Raw genomic sequence first — 23,659 nt, 5'->3', positions numbered from 1 at the left:
GGGTTGCGACGGGTACTCGAGTACCCGATAACGAGTCGGGTAGCTTAGGACTCGAGTCAAATTTTCAGGACTCGATTACCCGTTCAGGGGAGATAACTCTAATCGCCTTTCGTAACTCGTAAGTCAGTTCAAAATGGACGACAAAGCGGACAGACGTTCAAATGTTTTAGGTAAGCCATGCAGGCATTTAATTGAAAATAGATGAATAGATCAATAGATGTTTGATGACCTTTTATTCGCAAAAGCATTACAAACAAGTGGGACAACATTGAACTACCGGTACTCGAGTCCGGTTCGGGTATTGTCTGCCGGGTACTCGAGTTCAGTTTTCGTACCCGGTCGCAACCCTAGTTCCCAGTCCGGTACAAACATGATGAGTATATCCTTGTATGCCAACATGTCCAGCTGTAGATACGCTCGATAAACGTCTTTTTGATATAATGGAATTTCATAATTATCAGAAAATATGTTAAACATTGAAACATTACATTTAAAATATTTCAGTTATATAAATTTTCAATTGGAAGCCATCTATGATAACGAATTCAGAAAATATGTTAAACATTGAAACATTACATTTGAAATATTTCAGTTATATAAATTTTCAATTGGAAGCCATCTATGATAACGAATTCAGAAAATATGTTAAACATTGAAACATTACATTTAAAATATTTCAGTTATATAAATTTTCAATGGAAGCCATCTATGATAACGAATTCACCTTGGAATATTTTTGTTTTCATTGGGTCATTGTGAAATAAGTATCTTGATTAAATAGCACAAACAAATACAGCCCTGACGACTTCAGACGTGTGTGGTGATGATGATGAGTAGGGGCAGAGACAGGTAGGTGCGGTATGGTGGTAGGAAGTGTTCGTCTTTATATCCAGAACACGCCTTCAAAATCAAAGTGGCTTCATTGGTGCGACGTGGAGGCTGGCCGCAAGGTCGTTCTGGAACAAAGAACCACAAGGTTGGTTGGTTTGTTGTTTAACGCCGCACTTGCAGTATGGTGTGCCACAACAGGATGTGGCGTATCTCTTTATCCCCCAGGATTTGAACTGAATAAGTCTGTTATAACGTTTCACGTGTATTATCAGATTAGACGTATACTTAAAGAAATTAGTGCTCCATTACCGCAGGATCGAGCATGGAATGCATCAAATAATCCGTACAATAGGTTCGCTTATGAACGTATTTGTCAGGAATTTAATGTTTCTACGAGTAAAGATTGGCGCATTAAAGGAGCAAACCATGGTCTAGGTGTTCCGTACAGCGGACAAAAAACTGTTAAAGAAGTCAGCGATGATTTAGTTAAAAAAACTCATCAACCATTCGATCCATTTAAGTTGTTACAGAAAAGCAATCTTTTTGTAAGATTGCATAATCTTAATCATGGCTGGGAACTTTCGAGATTGATTGATTGGTTTGTCGTTTAACGCCGCACTCAGCAATATCCCAGCTATATGACGGCGGTCTGTAAATAATCGAGTCTGGACCAGACAATCCAGTGATTAATATCATGAGCATCGATCCACGCAATTGGGATCGATGATATGGATCAACCAAGTCAGCGAGCCTGACCACCCGATCCCGTTAGTCGCCTTTTACGACAAGCATAGTCGCCTTTTACGGCAAGCATGGGTTGCTGAAGACCTATTCTACCCCGGATCTTCATGGGTCTAGAACCACAAGGGATAAGCCCACAACACATTTACAAGACCCTCGTTATGTTCTGTTTGTTTTTACGGTGACTTTCTCATTCCAGAAGGGGCGGTCGGGTAGCCTAGTGGTTAAAGCGTTCACTCGTCACGCCGAGTGAGTGAGTGAGTATGGTTTTACGCGTAAAACCATATTCACTCACTCACTCCCATCCCAGACATATATTATATACAAGTACGTGTATATCGACAGGACAATGCCTTGGATCGTTATCAGAACGACTGCGGGATTCAAACCAATAAATCAGCAGATCCATTGCTAAGGGGAGCAACTCTACATACTTATTTGTCAGAGACATTGACATGAGACAAAGAAACACTAATACCATACATGTTGGTTGATATATGAAGACGTACTTATATTCAAGATATATTAGATTGGTTTGATGCAAAAACGAACATACTGGTATGTTGTGTGAACCGATGGTCATGAACGCATCACATATGATTAACCAGTTAAGTTTGGAAATCAGGTGCAGCATATCGTCATAAGAACAAGCGTATAGTCGACGAAGTCATCTAATCCCCCGCCAATTTTAACATGTTATGGTCTCAAACCAGGTTACTGACCCAACATTTCTCTTAGCCCATGTCAAAATAGCTGCAATGGAAATTTGAATTATCGAAATAAACATTTCTAAAACTCCTTAATGTCAAATGGCACCAGTTCAGTATGTACTTGATACATAGACATGCAATGTTTGGCAAGGAAATATTTAACAGTTTATTTGTTATACTCCATGAGTGAACCCACCCTATATTAAAACTTAAATACAACTTGTTGCCATGGAAACATAAAAAATAAAAATTTATAAAAATTCCTAAAGAGCAAAAGGCACCAGTTCAGTATGTGCCTGGTAGACATGCAAAGTTTTGTAAGAAAGTGTTTAACGGTTTCTGAGTTACGCTCCGGAAATGAACACCACCCTTATAGAACCTAAGTCAAACTTGCTGCCATGGAAACGTAAAAAATTAAAATTCCTAAAATTCCTAAGTAGCAAAAGGCACCAGTTAAGCATGAGTCTGATAGACATGCAAAGTTTCGTAGAGAAATATTTAAAGGTTTCTGAGTAATGCCATGGAAACGATTTCGGGACTCACGCATACACGCAAACACGGACGGACGGACGGACGGACGGACGGAACCCATTTCAATATCCCCCGCCAACTTCGTTGGGGTGGGGGATAATAAGGACATCTGTGGCATCACTTGACTGATTGTTAGTTTTGTCACTAGTTGGTACATAGACTAACATCTAGTCTCTGAAATGAACATATCGTACATAAAAAAACAGTTGTTCAGTAATCTTTAAAAAAAATATAATAAAAAGGAGCCCAGTGACTCTCTTCATTTTCAGATTTCCTGATACTGCAGTGATCTAGACTTGCCAAACATTATAGACTTGCATTGGCTGTATTTGATATATATTTGTATCAGGGTCTGTAAGACAGACTAGTTGGTACACATCGGTAACCTCTCTCTTAACGTACATTCTTCTCTTAATGTTTCTTTGGTTCGCGTTTGTTTTGGCGGTGAGTATATACCGCTTAGATAGTAAATTACCCAGGATGCTTAGCGCGCCACAGCCCATTTTGTGAACCCCTGCTGTGACAATAAGCGCGTTTCACATCAGTGAAGACAAGCATTGCAGGCTGCCATATATATGTACGTTTTGCATGAGATTGCAATCTGTATAAACTGCCTACAACAAAAGCTCGTGCAACATCAATCGTTATACATGTAGGTCAATAGTAATCATTACGAAATATATATTCATATTTTATATTAATAATTCAGACACATGGGAAATGAAAAACATTGATATATAACTTACAGCATATTTGACCTGGTTTGGGTGATATGGTATTCCTCCGAGGGAGTCGCACTTGGCCATGTGTTTCCTCTCTGGGTCTCCTGGCACCAGCACCTCGCTCTCCCCTTCGGCCTGGCATAACATAGTGTACCGTTATACCATGATGACATAACATAGTGTACCGTTATAACGTGCTGGCATAACATAGTGTACCGTTATACCATGATGACATAACATAGTATACCGTTATAACGTGCTGGCATAACATAGTGTACCGTTATACCATGATGACATAACATAGTGTACCGTTATAACATGCTGGCATAACATAGTATACCGTTATAACGTGCTGGCATAACATAGTATACCGTTATAACGTGCTGGCATTACATAGTGTACCGTTATAACATGCTGGTATAACATAGTATACCGTTATAACGTGCTGGCATAACATAGTGTACCGTTATAACGTGCTGGCATAACATAGTGTACCGTTATAACGTTCTGGCATAACATAGTGTACCGTTATAACGTGCTGGCATAACATAGTATACCGTTATAACGTGCTGGCATAACATAGTGTACCGTTATAACGTGCTGGCATAACATAGTATACCGTTATAACGTGCTGGCATAACATAGTATACCGTTATAACGTGCTGGCATAACATAGTATACCGTTATAACATGCTGGCATAACATAGTTTACCGTTATAACGTGCTGGCATAGCATAGTATACCGTTATAACGTGCTGGCATAACATAGTGTACCGTTATAACGTGCTGGCATAACATAGTGTACCGTTATAACGTTCTGGCATAACATAGTGTACCGTTATAACGTGCTGGCATAACATAGTATACCGTTATAACGTGCTGGCATAACATAGTATACCGTTATAACCTGCTGGCATAACATAGTATACCGTTATAACGTGCTGGCATAACATAGTGTACCGTTATAACGTGCTGGCATAACATAGTGTACCGTTATAACGTGCTGGCATAACATAGTATACCGTTATAACGTGCTGGCATAACATAGTATACCGTTATAACATGCTGGCATAACATAGTTTACCGTTATAACGTGCTGGCATAACATAGTATACCGTTATAACGTGCTGGCATAACATAGTGTACCGTTATAACGTGCTGGCATAACATAGTGTACCGTTATAACGTTCTGGCATAACATAGTGTACCGTTATAACGTGCTGGCATAACATAGTATACCGTTATAACGTGCTGGCATAACATAGTATACCGTTATAACGTGCTGGCATAACATAGTATACCGTTATAACGTGCTGGCATAACATAGTATACCGTTATAACGTGCTGGCATAACATAGTATACCGTTATAACATGCTGGCATAACATAGTTTACCGTTATAACGTGCTGGCATAACATAGTATACCGTTATAACCTGCTGCAATAACATAGTATACCGTTATAACATGGTGACATACCATAGCATACCGTTATAACGTGCTGGCATAACATAGTATACCGTCATAACATGGTGACATACCATAATACACCGTTATAACATGCTGCAATAACATAGTATACGGTTATAATGCGCTGGCATTACATTGTATACGGCTATAACCTGCTGGCATAACACAGTATACCGTTATAACATGGTGACATAACATAATACACCGTTATAACATGCTGCAATAACATAGTATACCGTTATAACGTGCTGGCATAACATAGTATACCGTTATAACGTGCTGGCATAACATAGTATACCGTTATAACGTGCTGGCATTACATTGTATACCGCTATAACGTGCTGCAATAACATAGTATACCGTTATAACGTGCTGGCATAACATAGTATACCGTTATAACGTGCTGCAATAACATAGTATACCGTTATAACATGGTGACATACCATAGCATACCGTTATAACGTGCTGACATAACATAGTATACCGTTATAACATGGTGACATACCATAGCATACCGTTATAACGTGCTGGCATAACATAGTATACCGTTATAACATGGTGACATAACATAATACACCGCTATAACGTGCTGCAATAACATAGTATACCATTATGACGTGCTGGCATTACATTGTATACCGTTTTAACGTGCTGCAATAACATAGTATACCATTATAACGTGCTGGCATTACATTGTATACCGCTATAACGTGCTGGCATAACATAGTATACAATTTTAACGTGCTGGCATAACATAGTATACCGTTATAACGTTCTGGCATAACTTAGTATACCGTTATAACGTGCTGGAATAACATAGTATAGCGTTATAACGTGCTGGCATAACATAGTATACCGTTATAACGTGGTGACATAACATAATACACCATTATAACATGCTGCAAAAACATAGTATACGGTTATAACGCGCTGGCATTACATTGTATACCGCTATAACATGCTGCAATAACATAGTATACGGTTATAACGCGCTGGCATCACATTGTATACCGCTATAACGTGCTGGCATAACATAGTATACCTGTATAACATTCTGATATAGCCAGAGTCAATCTAAGTTGAAACGATTGTTGTTTTATGCCACAGTCAGAAATACTGACGGCAGTCGGAACCAGACAAACCAGTGGTTGATAGCATGAGCAGCATTCCACGGCGCCTGGTTACGATGACACACATTGTGACAATAAGTTGAAACCACCCCACGCTGATTTTACTCGTCTCTCTCACCACAAGCACGCACATGTGATGCTGGGAATCTATTCTGTCCTGGAATCACCATAATGAGACATGCGTGGGTTAGTGGGGGTCTGTTCTGTATGGAATACTGTAAGGGACATTCTCGCGGTCTCGACCTTTGGAAACGAGCTAAATATGCCCAAAACACGAGAGTGCGAGATCGCCAATTGGCCAAAATCTCGCATTCTCGTGTTTTGGGCATATTTAGCTCGTTTCCAAAGGTCGAGATCGCGAGAATGCGAGACGGCGAGAATGTCCCTTACAGTATTCCATAGTTCTGTCCCCTGTATCCACAGTGATACAAGCATGGGTTGTTGGGGCCTTTTATGACCACAGTTGAGATGTACTAACGAATGCCCTATCACGTGTATGGTCATCGATAGGACCTCGTTTAAGGATCCAACAATAAATATACGTACGGGTTGAAGTCCTCGACAGTGGTCTATCAGCTGACTCATGCGTCCCTCAAAGCCCGGGGCGAAGGCGCTGGGGTCAAGGGCGACGAAACACTGACCCTGTAAAATACATGTGCATGAGGTCATTCATATATACAAAAACTGCCTTAAAGGGAGACTACTTTCGGGTAAATGTCATAACCCAATTTGCTTGCAGTGCAGTTACTGTGTATGCCAATCTAACAGTTAACGAATAAACCTTGACGGGAGATGTGCACATCTGGAGCGGAGAGCCCCTTTAAGGCAGATTGACAAGACATCTGTTACATCTGGTGTCATATTGACCGATACTAACAATAACGCCTGCGTGAAAATATGTTATGGTATACTGTGAACGAAAAGGTATATTTCAGAAAGCTGAACACGCCTTCGCATGGATCAACAGTGAATGCCAACCTGAACCCTGTAATGATGGACGCCTGTTAGACTGACACTCGTTAAAACCGACGCTCGTTAACAGTATACTTGTTGATACGGACACTACGTAAACCGGATATTTGTTAATGAGGACACCTATTAAACCGGATACTTGTTAATGCGGACACGCGTTGAACCGGATCCTTGTTCATGGGACACTCGTTAAACTGTATACTTGTAAGTGCGGACACTCGTTAAACCGGATACGTGTTAGTGCGGGCGCTCTTCAAACCGGATACTTGTTAAAGCATACACTCGTTGAACCAGAGGCTTGTTAATGCGCACGATTGTACTTGGGACGGTATCATGTATATACATAAGCAGTCACCTACTAGACGTGACTAAGGTAACGGTATTGATTTATTCAATGAATAACATGTGACATATGTTTCACATAATCTGCTGATGGCGAACTGGTATCAGCGAAGGTCGTCTACGGTCGTACGTGTATATGGAAAACAGCATGACGCCCTGCTCATATCCCATGTCCCTGGTAGTGACATTCCCTGACAACCGTGAAGATCCGGGGTAGAATAGGTCTTCAGCAACCAAGCTTGCCGTAAAAGGCGACTATGCTTGTCGTAAAAGGCGACTAACGGGATCGGGCGGTCAGGTTCGCTGACATGGTTGATGCATGTCATCGTATCCCAATTGTGTAGAGGGGCGGTCGGGTACCCTAGTGGTTAAAGCGTTCGCTCGTCACGCTGAAGACCCGGGTTCGATTCCCGACATGGGTACAATGTGTGAAGCCCTTTTCTGGTGTCCCCCGCCGTGATATTGCTGGAATATTGCTAAAAGTGGCATAAAACCATAATCATTCACTCACCCAATTGCGTAGAACGATGATCGTGATGTCAATCACTGGATTGTCTGGTCAAACAAACAAACTCAAACATTCCCTGAATAAAGTCGACCAATCGAGTATGAGCGTTACAAGCTACTACGGGTCTAAAAGAGGTTTAATTACACTATGCAGATATTAAATGACCATGTTCTGTTACACAGGGCGATTGATGTTTTTATCGTTTCACTCTTTTCTGTACACATGATCCGGTACAAGCTCCCAGCGAACGCCTGCTACTCGACAATACTTCTAATATAGACTGGTTCCCGACTGTCAGAGCGTTGTTGTGCTTTTATATATGGTATTTGTGAATGGTCTGTTTTAATGAACGCCGTAGGTGTCGCACACTTCGCCAGGTTATATGCCTACGTTCATTATTATTATTATTGTCACCCCCTGCATATATGCGTGTAAGTATAGGGGTGACTATAATTATGAGCAAAGGTACAGATTAATATTGCACTTAGCTTCTTATTATCAGTTAGAACTGTCAGAAAACTTTAACCTCTGACATGGATCCTTTTACACACGAAAAAACGTATTTCCGACATAACGAACTGACTTCAATGTCAGCCGGTGTTTGAGGCACATCCGTCAGGAATCTGTTCAGAGGTATGATTTATACACATGTGGAAGACCCGTGGCTAAAAACAACCCGTCCTGAGTTTAATCCGCGGGGCAACGACTTTCCGGATAAACGCAAGGCATGGATTATCAACGTCCCATCAATTTTATGTAGATTTCCTCAATTTCGTATTATTGACGAATTTTCACTGTATGCTACTCAAAAGACGGATTAACTGTAGCCACATGAAACCATTGGGTGTTTTTTAACTTCTTTTGGGTAGTATGTTATGCTAGTGCCGAAACTGGGGGCACGGGTGACTCAGTCGTCTAAGGCGCCGCGATTCGCTGTGCAGAGTTGCGTCCCTTGGACACGCCAGAAACCTATAATTAGGGGTTCGAATCCCGGTTCGCCCCGATCATGTTTCTAGGTTTGTCAGCACCATACCCGTGCTCGTGGGTTTCACCGAAGTGGTAAACGTCTGAGACCTGCATCACTTCAGGATTTCCTCCCACATTAAGCTGACATGCCGTGATATAACTGGAATACTGTTAAAAGCGGCGTTAAACCCAACTCACTCAATCACTCACTCACTAGTGCAGAGTCTCACCAGGTTCGCTTCTCTGTCCGTTGTTTTCCACGTTCTGACGTTTGGGCCAAAGGCGGATCCTCCCAGAATGCCACAGAACAACTCCACCATCATGGACAGACCGTATCCCTTGTAGCCACCTGGAGACAGGGACCACATTATATATCTCCCCATCTACCACAGCCCGTAACCCTTGTAGCCACCTGGAGACAGGGACCACATTATATATCTCCCCATCTACCACAGCCCATATCCCTTGTAGCCACCTGGAGACAGGGACCACATTATATATCTCCCCATCTACCACAGCCCGTAACCCTTGTAGCCACCTGGAGACAGGGACCACATTATATCTCCCCATCTACCACAGCCCGTAACCCTTGAAGCCACCTGGAGACAGGAACCACATTATATATCTCCCCATCTACCACAGCCCGTAACCCTTGTAGCCACCTGGAGACAGGGACCACATTTATATCTCCCCATCTACCACAGCCCGTAACCCTTGTAGCCACCTGGAGACGAGGACAACATTATATATCTCCCCATCTACCACAGCCCGTAACCCTTGTAGCCACCTGGAGACGAGGACAACATTATATATCTCCTCATCTACCACAGCCCATATCCCTTGTAGCCACCTGGAGACAGGGACCACATTATATATCTCCCCATCTACCACAGCCCGTAACCCTTGAAGCCACCTGGAGACAGGAACCACATTATATATCTCCCCATCTACCACAGCCCGTAACCCTTGTAGCCACCTGGAGACAGGGACCACATTTATATCTCCCCATCTACCACAGCCCATATCCCCTGTAGCCACCTGGAGACAAGGACCACATTATATATCTTCCCATCTACCAAAGCCCGTAACCCTTGTAGCCACATGGAGACAGGGACCACATTATATATCTCCCCATCTACCACAGCCCGTAACCCTTGTAGCCATATGGAGACAGGGACCACATTATATATCTCCCCATCTACCACAGCCCGTAACCCTTGTAGCCACCTGGAGACAGGGACCACATTATATATCTCCCCATCTACCACAGCCCATATCCCTTGTAGCCACCTGGAGACAGGGACCACATTATATATCTCCCCATCTACCACAGCCCGTAACCCTTGTAGCCACCTGGAGACAGGGACCACATTATATCTCCCCATCTACCACAGCCCGTAACCCTTGAAGCCACCTGGAGACAGGAACCACATTATATATCTCCCCATCTACCACAGCCCGTAACCCTTGTAGCCACCTGGAGACAGGGACCACATTTATATCTCCCCATCTACCACAGCGAATATCCCTTGTAGCCACCTGGAGACGAGGACAACATTATATATCTCCCCATCTACCACAGCCCGTAACCCTTGTAGCCACCTGGAGACAGGGACCACATTATATATCTCCCCATCTACCACAGCCCGTAACCCTTGTAGCCACCTGGAGACGAGGACAACATTATATATCTCCCCATCTACCACAGCCCGTAACCCTTGTAGCCACCTGGAGACGAGGACAACATTATATATCTCCCCATCTACCACAGCCCATATCCCTTGTAGCCACCTGGAGACAGGGACCACATTATATATCTCCCCATCTACCACAGCCCGTAACCCTTGTAGCCACCTGGAGACAGGAACCACATTATATATCTCCCCATCTACCACAGCCCGTAACCCTTGTAGCCACCTGGAGACAGGGACCACATTTATATCTCCCCATCTACCACAGCCCATATCCCCTGTAGCCACCTGGAGACAAGGACCACATTATATATCTCCCCATCTACCAAAGCCCGTAACCCTTGTAGCCACATGGAGACAGGGACCACATTATATATCTCCCCATCTACCACAGCCCGTAACCCTTGTAGCCATATGGAGACAAGGGCCACATTATATATCTCCCCATCTACCACAGCTCGTAACCCTTGTAGCCACATGGAGACAGGGACCACATTTATATCTCCCCATCTACCACAGCCCATATCCCTTGTAGCCACCTGGAGACAAGGACCACATTATATATCTCCCCATCTACCACAGCCCGTAACCCTTGTAGCCACCTGGAGACAGGGACCACATTTATATCTCCCCATCTACCACAGCGAATATCCCTTGTAGCCACATGGAGACAGGGACCACATTATATATCTCCCCATCTACCACAGCCCGTAACCCTTGAAGCCACCTGGAGACAGGGACCACATTATATATCTCCCCATCTACCACAGCCCGTAGCCCCGTAGCCAGCTGGAGACAGGGACCACATTATATATCTCCCCATCTACCACAGCCCGTAACCCTTGTAGCCAGCTGGAGACAGGGACCACATTATATATCTCCCCATCTACCACAGCCCGTAACCCTTGTAGCCACCTGGAGACGAGGACAACATTATATATCTCCCCATCTACCACAGCCAATATCCATTGTAGCCACCTGGAGACGAGGACAGCATTATAGATATCGCGAGATACCGCGAGACTACCAACGCGTCGCGGGCAACATCCGCGAGATACCACGATATTATCCGCCTGTCGATTGCAACATCCGCGAGATACCACGAGATTATCCGCCTGTCGATTGCAACATCCGCGAGATACCACGAGATTACCCAAGTGTCGCAGGCAATATCCGTGAGAAACCACGAGATAAACCACGTGTCGCAGGCAATATCCGCGAGATACCACGATATTATCCGCGTGTCGATTGCAACATCCGCGAGATACCATGAGATTACCCAAGTGTCGCAGGCAACATCCGCGAGATACCACGATATTATCCGCCTGTCGATTGCAACATCCGCGAGATACCACGATATTACCTGTGTGTCGATACCAACATCCGCGAGATACCACGAGATTACCCAAGTGTCGCAGGCAACATCCGCGAGATACCACGATATTATCCGCCTGTCGATTGCAATATCCGTGAGATACCACGAGAAAAACCACGTGTCGCAGGCAAAATTCGCGAGATACCACGATATTATCCGCGTGTCGATTACAACATCCGCGAGATACCACGAGATTACCCAAGTGTCGCAGGCAATATCCGCGAGACACCACGAGATTACTCAAGTGTCGCAGGAAATATCCGCGAGATACCACGAGATTATCCACGTGTGAAGGGCAACATCCGGGAGATACCTAAGATGACCACGTGACTGGTTCTGATTGGCTGAAGCATACTTACTACACTCCTCCGGCCCTCCCAGTGGCATGAGGCCACCATTATCTACAATCTCAGCAGGATTAGAGCACGGCTGAAAATGACATACTTGACGTGAGTCAAAAACAGGTTACTTGTACAAATATGACAAGAGAGGTGTTCACGCTGTAACTATATATACAACCCACACACCGAGGCATCAGTATTCAATATATATTTGTGTGTACTGATCAGTATTCGACTCTAACAGATGGAACACGTGATCAACTTCTTTATGAGGTTTGGTTGTGTACTTCCCAAGGAGTTGAGAATATGAAATAAAAATGATCCTGCGACCGGATAAATGATCTAACGCGTTTTCATCATGTTCGTCTGTGGCTTTGACCATTATTAGAAGCCTATTATTATTATTATTATTATTATTATTAACACGAGATTGCTCTGATTAAAATATCAGATGTAACTGAAGGACTGTACAAAGCGTTGTTAATTCCAATCCTAGCTTACTCACTACTAAGACCTGCCTCAGATCTCAGCCCTACCTTTCCGTCTCTATCAGTTCCCCAGCCGATCGGCGCTTCGATGCCCTTCCTGTCGTTCAGCTCAATCTGCGAATTTATATCACAAAGAAAAATGTATTTCCAAATCCACTTGTCTGCTAACCCAACTTTTATCATGTGTATTTACTTAGCAGTAAATGTCTACCTAGTTACACGTTCGACAATGTCTCAGTTGCGCATATGTCAAAATGGCAATGTCGTGACCTATTTAGTCATTAGGCCTCAGACCAGCACAAAGCAACCTAACGGGACCGCATCTGTGGTCTAGCGGGTAGACCGTTTGCCCAGAGAGCAGGAGGCCGGTGGCTCAATCCCCGGCCGCGTCATACCAAAAGACATACATATGGTACTTGTTGTTACCCTGCCTGGCTCTCGGCATTAACGGGATAAAACAAGGACTGGTCGTCTTGGAGTCAGTATATTGTGTCTGGGTGGGGTATCCATGTTAAACTGCGGCATGGTAGTTCCGTTCCGTGGGGTAACACTTTGAAGCAGCATTGGTCCAGACTAGCACAAGCACCCCCCCCCCCCCCCCCCCCCCCCCCCCCCCCCCACACACACACACACACACACACCCACACCCACCCATCCACACACACACACACACACACACATCCCACACGCACACACGCACACACGCACACGCACACACGCACCCCGGATCATCTGAGCAACGTAATCAACCAAAACCTTGTCAATGTCAATACCTTGCCGAGGGCTACCGCCGTCGTGGCCATATCGAGCACGTAGCTGTCGCCGTTGTTGGCAGGGGCTGCCACACTGATGGGGTTGGTTCCGAGCGTCCGCTGTGACACATAACAAGTCTTAGTTTGATAAAAGCGGTACTGTGGATTCCCCATATGAGTTTGATTCTTCGTATAAGTACACCATGTGTGAAGCCAACGCAAGGGGTCAACGGATACAACGAACACGGATATAGCAAACAAACGGATACAACGAACTGTTATCTCCTATATTATATCACATAAAATTCACGTATATAACACACTCTCCAAAGCGAACCAACGGAGACAGCGAACTGACATCTGATCACCGACAAGCCCATTTACCACTTATTATTGACGTGTTTAACGAACTGAGAAACTCACTCAGTGTCAAGTGTCACTGACAATTGACCAGCTAAAAATGGCTTAATACCTCATCTCATCCCGTTTTATTACAATATAGATCTTGATTATCGATCACATCGTCTTGACTGCTCGCCGCCATTTTGTTTGAAGGAAATGCTATTGAAATGAAAGTGGATTCTGATTGGTCAATAGGAGGGACACAGAAGGGACATAACTCGTAATACGATCGTAATACGATCGAGCCACGAAGTTCCAGCGAAGTTCGTCAAGGGTGGAAACTGGACTTTAGCAGTCAGTCAACACATTTGCCTCGGGAAGATGGGCTAATAGTTGCCCAAAGATAAAATAGGGCGAAAGAGGCGAAATTTACACATAAAACTTTATAATGAGAGTCCTACTTACATCTTTGGCTCGGGTCGGTACCAACAACGGTGAAGTATTTGTGAAGGCCATTCCCTGTGAATACAACGGTGAAGTATTAGTGAAGTCAATTCCTCGTGAATTCACGGGGACAACATGGCAACGATGACGTTTACCCTTCAAAATGTACAGTAAAGTACGGTTATAACGAACTCAAAGGGACTACTAATTTTAGTTCGTTATAACAGTAGTTCGTTATAAGCATATAAACAGCATAACTACAGCAAATAGTCGGGACCAAAAAAAGGAAGTTCGTTACATCCGTCAGTTCGTTATAAGCGTGTTCGTTATAAGCGTAGTTTACTGTACTTTAAATCAAATGCTTATCCTGCCATGGAGATCCGGACTATCACGTTTGGATAACATAACTGTGTCACACAGACCCATTGTCACAATGAAAATGCGTGAGACAAGACGGAAGACTTTTTACAATTCGTAGCGTCTCAGATGAGTGCAGTCAAGTTATACATGTCACGCTCGACTTATGCGTATTAACTTTCATCATAGATAAAACGACGTGGAACCACGATGCAGTGATACGCTCTCAACGATAATCACAAAACTGTATCAGATTATTCTGCATTTCCTCAGTGTCAGTCTTTTAATAATTGGGTCATTCTTGCATCGGCAAGACCCGTCAAGATCCGGGGTAGCCAATGCTTGTCGTAAAAGGCGACTAAGGGGATCGGGTGGTCAGGCTCGCTGACTGGGGTGATGCATGTTATTGTATCCCAATTGCGTGGATTGATGCCCATGATGTCAATCACTGGATTGTCTGATCCACGTTCGATTATTTACAGACTGTCGTCATACAGCTGGAATATTACTGAGTGCGGCGTTCAAGAAACAAACAAAATCTTGCATGGGCAAACAAATCATATCTTTTGAATGTTCGCCAACAACAGGACCCCGAGTTCCAATATCCGCCAATCTTAACACTGTCGTATAGAAAGCGAGCACACACTACACCCCAGTGAGTGAATGTTGTTTTATGCGTTGTGGCACGTGGTCATGTGCAAAGGGCACAGCTCACAAATAAGGTGCAGTAACATGTTCGAGTAGTTGTATACAGTAAACTACGGTTATAACGAACACGCTTATAACGAACTGACGGATATAACGAACTTACTTTTTTGGTCCCGACTATTTGCTGTAGTTATGCTGTTTATATGCTTATAACGAACTACGGTTATAACGAACTAAAATTAGTAGTCCCTTTGAGTTCGTTATAACCGTACTTTACTGTAGTTGTATTGATTCTACGCCTTGACCCACACTGAAGAAAAAGGAACGTGTGATGTCTCCTTTGTTCCAAAGTGACTTTGTTCGAAATACGCCACTGCAGACCCAGCAATGAATGGGTACCCGGTAGAAGGAAGATGACTGTTAACATTCTAGCGCCTCACAGACAGCTGGGGCTGCGTTCTCTCAAGGGAGCTTAGAAAGAAAATCAAGTGCACACTGATCCACCAACATGGGTGGTAGCGCTTTAAGCATGCTCCAACGGGTGGATTACAGCGCATTACAGATAAATATGTATCGTTTTTTTATGATTATTATTATGATAATGATTAGTATTATTATAGCGCCGCAGTCAGCTACATACATGCTATGTCACGGCGACCCGTGAATAACCCAGTCTGGATTAGTAACAAGAGCCATTGAAATCGACCAACACAATGGGGGCGTGACGACCTTATCCAGGCGAAGAGATTTACTACCCGATTCATACAGTGTTGCCATTTATAACAGTGCGCTGGGATTTACCCTTACCCAGGTCCCCGGGGTGAATGAACACTTGGAAGGATAGCTGTGATAGGGACTCTATTTTACAGAATAATACTCGTGAATTGTTAAAAAATACATATAATAAATTGGCTTCTTATTACGCGGTATCTCTACACCTAAGTGTGCTCAAAGTATAAATATTTAATAGTCAAGTGAAAAAACGGGTATGTCTTTTCCTGTTTCTAGAACTGGTTGAGTGTAGAAAGTGATCTTAAATCTACCTGTCAGGAAGTAAATTAATTTCAGCAGCCAACAGACCTCGCTCCGAATGTACAGATCGAGTTGCACTTCAGGCACCACCCGTAACCGAAGGGGCCATAATTGTATACTTGATGTAGTAAGTAGTTAGTGAGTGAGTGAGTTGGGTTTAGCGCCGCTTTTAACATTATTCCAGTTTTTTCACGGCGTGTCAGCTTAATGTTGGAGGAAAGCCCGAAGTGATGCAGGTCTCAGACGTTGATCACTTAGGTGAAACCCACGAGCACGGTAAGAAATCGTAGAATGCCAGAATGCCAATCAAACAGTTAATGCCAATCAAACAGCCACCAGCATGGGTATGGGGAAAGAAATACTCGTCTTAACACGACACGGCAGCTGGGCGACTGTCCGCATCCCGATCGTTTTGTTTAAACAGCAGTGTAACTTACCACTAAACCTTGTTCCATGGCCCGCATGGAGTACCAGCCAGCGATGCCAAAATGGTTGGAACCTGGGGAGAGAAGGCGAGAATATTTATATGTATTGGAAACGACCTGACTGATGTTAATTTACTGATGATGGCATTTTTTCTATGGTATATATATCATACCCACATGACATACAGGATAAACACATTTATCATACCTCCATGTCAGAATGATCAGATCTGATTGCTCCACATGACAATACATTTATAAAATTCTGTACCAACATGAAACAAACGTGTTATAAATAAACATATGAGTTACTTTGATTATTCAAATCATGTATTTTACGTGCATGTACACACGTGGGAACGTGCTGTTCCATATTACTGTTCAAGCGTGGTAATGTATCACAATATGTCCACACATGGATTGAGGACTAACAGTTTGCTGTGGACAGGGGCAACATTTCTTCCCTCGAATAGTCGTAATGAAACGTTTGGATATATTCTTCAGAACATTTGCAGTGTGTCTAAATATACATCACGGTACCATATACTAAACGATAACAGAGTTAGAGCAATTTTATAAATTATCTACACAGTTAAACTAGTGTCGTTAGCGGACCCCACAGAGTGAGTGAGTGAGTGAGTATGGTTTTACGGCGCTTTTAGCAATATTCAAGCAATATCGGGACACCAGAAACGGGCTTCCCACATTGTACCCATGTCGGGAATCGAACCCAGGTCTTCGGCGTGACGAGCGAACGCTTTACCCACTAGGCTACCCGACCGCCCCCCGGACCCTCAAGAAAACAAGGAGATAGTGTAATGGTGTAAAAATATATGCTCAATACAATTCCTCTGACACATTGTCATCAGGTGTGGACTCGAGTCAGATGTGACAATGATGTGACAATGGTATATTAGAAAAATCTGTTACATTTCTTACCCTTCGCCACAACCCATCCTATACCTGCGTCCTTCGCCTTTTGGATAGCTAGGTCTATACAAAACCGCCCTACAACCGGACCTGTAGATAAAGCAAAGCAAAGGGAAGTTATTGCATATGTTACAAGTTGGAGGGAAACTTTCTGTATATCAATGTTACATTGTATATCCGTATATGAATGTAACATTGTATACCTGACCGATGTTACATTGCATATCTGTCTTTCAATGTTACAATGTATATATGTATATCAATGTTACATTGCCTACCTGTTTATAAATGTTACATTGCATATCTGTATATCAATGTTACATTGTATATCTGTATATCAATGTTACATTGTATATCTGACCAATGTTACATTGTATATTTGTATATCAATGTTACATTGCATATCTGTAAATCAGTGTTACATTGTATATCTGCATATCAATGTTACATTGTATATCTGACCAATACTACATTGTATATCAATGTTACATAGCATATCTGTATATCAATGTTACATTGCATATCTGTATATCAATATTCCATTGTATATCTGTATATCAATATTACATAGCATATATGTATATCAATGTTACATAGCATATCTGTATATCAATATTACATTGACTATCTGTATATCAATGTTACATTGTATATCTGTATATCAATGTTACATAGCATATCTGTATATCAATGTTACATTGTATATATGTATACCAATGTTACATTGCATATCTGTATATCAATATTACATTGCATATCTGTATATCAATGTTACATAGCATATCTGTATATCAATGTTACATTGTATATCTGACCAATATTACATTGTTTATCAATGTTTCATTGTATATCTGTATATCAATGTTACATTGCATATCTGTATATCAATATTACATTGCATATCTGTATATCAATGTTACATAGCATATCTGTATATCAATATTACATTGCATATCTGTATATCAATGTTACATTGTATATCTGACCAATATTACATTGTTTATCAATGTTACATTGTATATCTCTATATCAATGTTACATAGCATATCTGTATATCAATATTACATTGTATATCTGTATATCAATGTTACATAGCATATCTATATATCAATATTACATTGCATATCTGTATATCAATGTTACATTGTATACCTGACCGATGTTACATAGCATATCTGTATATCAATGTTACATTGTATATCTGTATATCAATATTACATTGCATATCTGTATATCAATATGACATTGCATATCTGTATATCAATATGACATTGCATATCTGTATATCAATATTACATTGCATATCTGTTTATCAATGTTACATTGTATATCTGACACATGTTACATAGCATATCTGTATATCAATGTTACATTGTATATCTGTATATCAATATTACATTGCATATATGTATATTAATGATACATAGCATATCTGTATATCAATGTTATATTGTATATCTGTATATCAATATTACATTGCATATATGTATATTAATGATACATAGCATATCTGTATATCAATGTTACATTGTATATCTGACACATGTTACATTGATACTGAGGCTAAGATACCCATGTGAGGCTCATCTGGAATTCGCCCGAGAAAGATAAGTAAACAATAACGCTGTTGCGACCTACTGAGCTCATTGAATCATGTCTTCATCAATCATAAATCATTGCTGATCTATTTCTTTACCCATACCAATCGGAATTTCTGCTCGTTGTGGCAAAGTCAATTCGGCCTTGAAGTGTAACCAAAGCGTCAGATAATCTATTATCTCATATCGTTTAATAACAGACCCTGAAACAAATATATTCAAGTCTATGCAAGTCTTAAGATATTGGCAAGTCTAGAACGAGATTACTGCAGTATCAGGACTGAAGCGGGTCTCTGGGATCCTCTTTATTAAATTTGTAAAACTGTAATTTAACATTTTTTTATCTGTAAAATATGTTCATTTTTACAATTCCCTTCCATCGATTTACACCAGCCGAATTAGAAATAAAAGAGACCAGTGAGACCGCTCCATCTGCTTCATCAGTCAACTTGCCTTTTATGTCGAGTGAGTGAGTGAGTTGGGTTTAACGCCGCTTTTAACAGTATTCCAGTTATATCACGGCGTGTCAGCTTAATGTGGGAGGAAAGCCCGAAGTGATGCAGGTCTCAGACGTTTACCACTTTGGTGAAACCCACGAGCACGGGTATGGTGCTGACAAACCTAGAAACATAATCGGGGCGAACCGGGATTCGAACCCACATTCATAGGTTTCTGGCGTGTCCAAGGGACGCAACTCTGCACAGCGAATCGCGGCGCCTTAGACGACTGGGCCACCCGTGCCCCCTCATTTTATGTCGAGCTTTTTCCAGCAGCTCAAGCCTTTGGTGTTTCACATTTCACAACTGTTGAGGTGCAATCGAGCATGCTCTTTCCACAAAGAGCGGCATGCGACTCTTGCTCAAGCGTTGTTTGATCAACGTTACAAAATTCATGGCCTCAGTAATGCTTTCAAAATGTTATGGTGGACATATGGAGGACAATTCAGTGACAAACATGTCAGACGCAATTTTTTATTTTGTCTTGTAGCATATGTTCCCGTGTTTCTTCAGGTGAACAATTGACTTGCTTTTGCATGTGTTTGTAACGCGTGCCACCAATGAGGCAGGATACGCTTACCTTTTCGCAAACACCTGGTATCATCACCATGTGATAGTGATTCATAAACACGTTCATGATATAGTCGGAATCGTACAATTGACTCCGCTATTAGTACAGATCTCTTATGAATATGGAAAATATTTAGTCGCTTTTATTTATTGAATCATACAACAAGTGAGTGAGTGAATATGGTTTTACGCCGCTTTTAGCAATATTCCAGCAATATCACGGCGGGGGACACCAGAAATGGGCTTCACACATTGTACCCATGTCGGGAATCGAACCCGGGTCTTCGGCGTGACGAGCGAACGCTTTAACCACTAGGCTACCCGACCGCCCCGAATCATATAACAAAGATAAATTCTGATATTTAGGGATGGTAGGGGACGGGCCGTGATAGATACTATCCAAGCAATTTAACAAACAACCATAACCGGAAGGCTGGATGTTGCAATTCCCACCACACATGGCAAACTAACTGTAGTCATATAAAATAAAATCGGGCGTTGTTTAACTTTGAGTTGAAGATCATGTAATTATTCCACAAGTACGTTACCCAGCAAGTTGTTGCCGTTGACGAATGCTGTTGCCGCCGTCTCCTTGACGATTGCCGGACTCTTGTCTGTGACTGTCATTGTCGACTGCACATCACGAACATACATGTCTGCAGGTTCAAGAAACATATTGATAATCAAGTCCTTGATGCTGTTTAAATAACACATAAACGTTGAGTAAGTGAGTTGGGTTTAACGCCACTTCAAACAGTATTTCATTTCTTTACTGGGTGACCAACTCGTGTTATTCCGGTACAAGCCGAACAGCGACTCGTGCCCCTCTCGTGCGACCGGGTTCCGTCTAAGCGCAAGAGGGCATAGTTAAAAGAATTGTCAACTCGTTGCGTAATGATTCACGTGCACATGTATTTCCCCATATTCTATACGTTTCGGATGCAATTTAAAACACATCGGGGCATGTGGTATTATACTGTACGATTCAAATGTATCTTGGGTATATTCTTAGAAGCAAGATATATGTAAAATCAAAAATTATTCCCGAGGGATTCTTTGACCGAAGAACTTGAAGTCATACGTGCGTTCTGATTGGTTTGTCGTATTTTTCGCACATAACATTCATCGACAGGGGAAGAGTCTTCTTGCAGGTTACGGAAAGGTGCGAGATCAAATGAGCATAGATCGGTAAGTCTCAATCGCATCAGAGCCATTTCGAAATAACTGGGGCACTGTTGATGGAAATAGCTACAAGATGACTTTAATGTTCGTGTTGCACGTGCGAGATAGCGCAATCAAATCATGACGACAGTCGAAGTATCCTTCGTCCTTACGGCTGTTTCGAAAACAAATCTTGCATTTGATAAATTCCAGTGTTATCATAATTAACCAGACACAGCTTTTTATATGAGATTAAACGACAGATAAGGTGAGGTGAAATTGGGTTTAACGTCGCGTCCAAGATTATTGCACTTATATAGCGACGTGCATGCACGTGTATGTGTGTGTGTGGCTGCTTGTACTAGTCCGGACTGATGCCGATTTATAGTGCTAGCTCACTGAGATACCATGCCGCAGTTTAACATGAATACCCCACTCAGACACAGTATACTGACTCCGAGCCGACCAGTCCTTGTTTTAGCCCCTTAATGCCGAGCGCCAGACAGGGTAACAACAAGTACAATCTTTTAACGTCTTTTTGTATGACGCGGCCCGGGATCGAACCCTGGACCTTCCGCTCTCCGGGCGGACGCTCTACCACAAGGCCACGGAGGCAAACGACAGATAAGACGCAACTTTCTTGGGTCGCCTGATAGCAAAATGAAAATGCACTTCCTTAAGTCTTGGGAAAGAAAATAACCAGTAGAATGCGTGTTGAGTGTTGGACACAGACAGCTGTCACTGTTTCTGATGAGGAATATTGATTTGCAGTGCGTGAAAGAAGTGATGCATCACCTAGAATATACGCATATAAATAATTCACAAATTCAACTACTGGGATTTGTATTGAGATTAAATATTCTTGTCACGAATTTTCGGGAATACATTGTAATTTACTTTTTTTCTCGATATAATTGTGATGAAATGACAAGATTACGGGTGTCATTAACAACGACAGTGAAAATTTATTACAACTACACGGGATGGGGTTGGGCCATGTGAAAAAGAACAGTTCTTAACTTTTAAATAAAAAAGGTATAGATTTAGCACATTATGTAGGGACTGGTAATTCTTTATGGGACAGTGAGGTTGAGGTATTCATGACCACATGTTGCATAAAATAGTGAGTGCATCAGCAAGTTTGCAGCTATTTGCGGCGAGTGCATAAAATAGGGTCAGTTCAGTTAAACAAACACAAGACCCCTGCGCCCCCCCCCCCCCCCCCCCCCCCGACACACACACACACACACACATACACATACACACATTATATAACATTTCATAAGTCTGTTACATAAAGGTCGAGTATTATTAACCTACGGAAGAGTCCATTAAGTCCAAACTGAAGGAACAGTTTCGATAGTTTTGCTGTATAACACAATATTTTTTTACCTCATGAACATACTGATGCACGTTTGTGTTTAGAATTTGATACCCTGCATCAAATAACTCTTGCGAAGGATGTCGAGGGTAAAAGTTCATTGCAAGCGTCCTTCGAACAAAACTAAGACTGATTACTTACAATACTTAATTCATGCTAAACAGTTACGATGACAATGTGTTGCAGAAGTAATCGTATTGGCAACATAATCACCAAAATACATACATTCTATTGATGTTTCATCATGTATTATTGAAAATGGCTTTTACAAGTCTTCTCAAGTTAAAATCGAATACCGCCGATCAACGCAAATCAACATTTTCACTAACTTCGTATTATCGAATGGCACACTCACCAAGTCTGTTGAGTCCGTGACTATAGTGACCTCTGTAGTCTGCTGCCACGAGCAGGTCAGCCAGTGCACGTGCATCATCTTGACGCGTGCCCACGGCTGTCATGCAGCGAACAACAAAATCATGAAACTCTTCGCGCGGTATGAGGCTATTGACTTGGTCGGCCATTGTGTATAGATCTCTGCTGTATGCGACTGGCACAGTTCACAACTGGATCGTGCTTGTCATTTTAAAGGCGCAATGTCGCTTTGATAAATGTTTTGTAATGATCGTAATAAATTTAACAGTCAGCAGATTCTGACCTTCGGTTTTCAGCACACAACATTTACTCTTTGGTGTAACGGATATGAAAC

The 23,659-nt window shown here is 42.2% G+C and overlaps 1 protein-coding gene across 1 annotated transcript; it reads right to left on the bottom strand.

The window, feature by feature from the left end:
- Window positions 1-216: 216 nt before the first annotated feature.
- On the bottom strand, window positions 217-23,521 carry LOC124141578 (uncharacterized oxidoreductase YjmC-like). The gene is made up of 12 exons (XM_048383236.1): window positions 23,309-23,521; window positions 20,960-21,067; window positions 17,756-17,836; window positions 16,829-16,890; window positions 14,376-14,429; window positions 13,590-13,688; window positions 12,865-12,930; window positions 12,347-12,416; window positions 9,152-9,270; window positions 6,680-6,775; window positions 3,560-3,670; window positions 217-956 (listed from the first exon to the last, which is right to left on the bottom strand). Exons 1-12 carry the CDS (start codon window positions 23,472-23,474, stop codon window positions 909-911), a joined length of 1,080 nt encoding a protein of 359 aa, XP_048239193.1. The 5' UTR covers window positions 23,475-23,521; the 3' UTR covers window positions 217-908.
- Between the last annotated feature and the right edge of the window lie 138 nt (window positions 23,522-23,659).

The sequence above is a fragment of the Haliotis rufescens genome, unplaced genomic scaffold (assembly GCF_023055435.1).
Source record: "Haliotis rufescens isolate VD_foot unplaced genomic scaffold, xgHalRufe1.0.p SCAF_46, whole genome shotgun sequence".
NCBI classification, from domain to species: Eukaryota; Metazoa; Mollusca; class Gastropoda; order Lepetellida; family Haliotidae; genus Haliotis; species Haliotis rufescens.
This window is presented reverse-complemented; position numbering and strand designations above follow the sequence as displayed.

Excerpts from the sequence above, each read along its gene's own strand:
- LOC124141578 (XM_048383236.1), bottom strand. The coding sequence starts at position 23,474 with ATGGCCGACCAAGTCAATAGCCTCATACCGCGCGAAGAGTTTCATGAT. Across the intron at positions 14,430-16,828 it reads CCATGGAACAAGGTTTAGTG|GGAATGGCCTTCACAAATAC; the intron begins GTAAGTTACACT and ends TTGTATTCACAG. Across the intron at positions 3,671-6,679 it reads ACTGTCGAGGACTTCAACCC|GCCGAAGGGGAGAGCGAGGT; the intron begins GTACGTATATTT and ends ATGTTATGCCAG.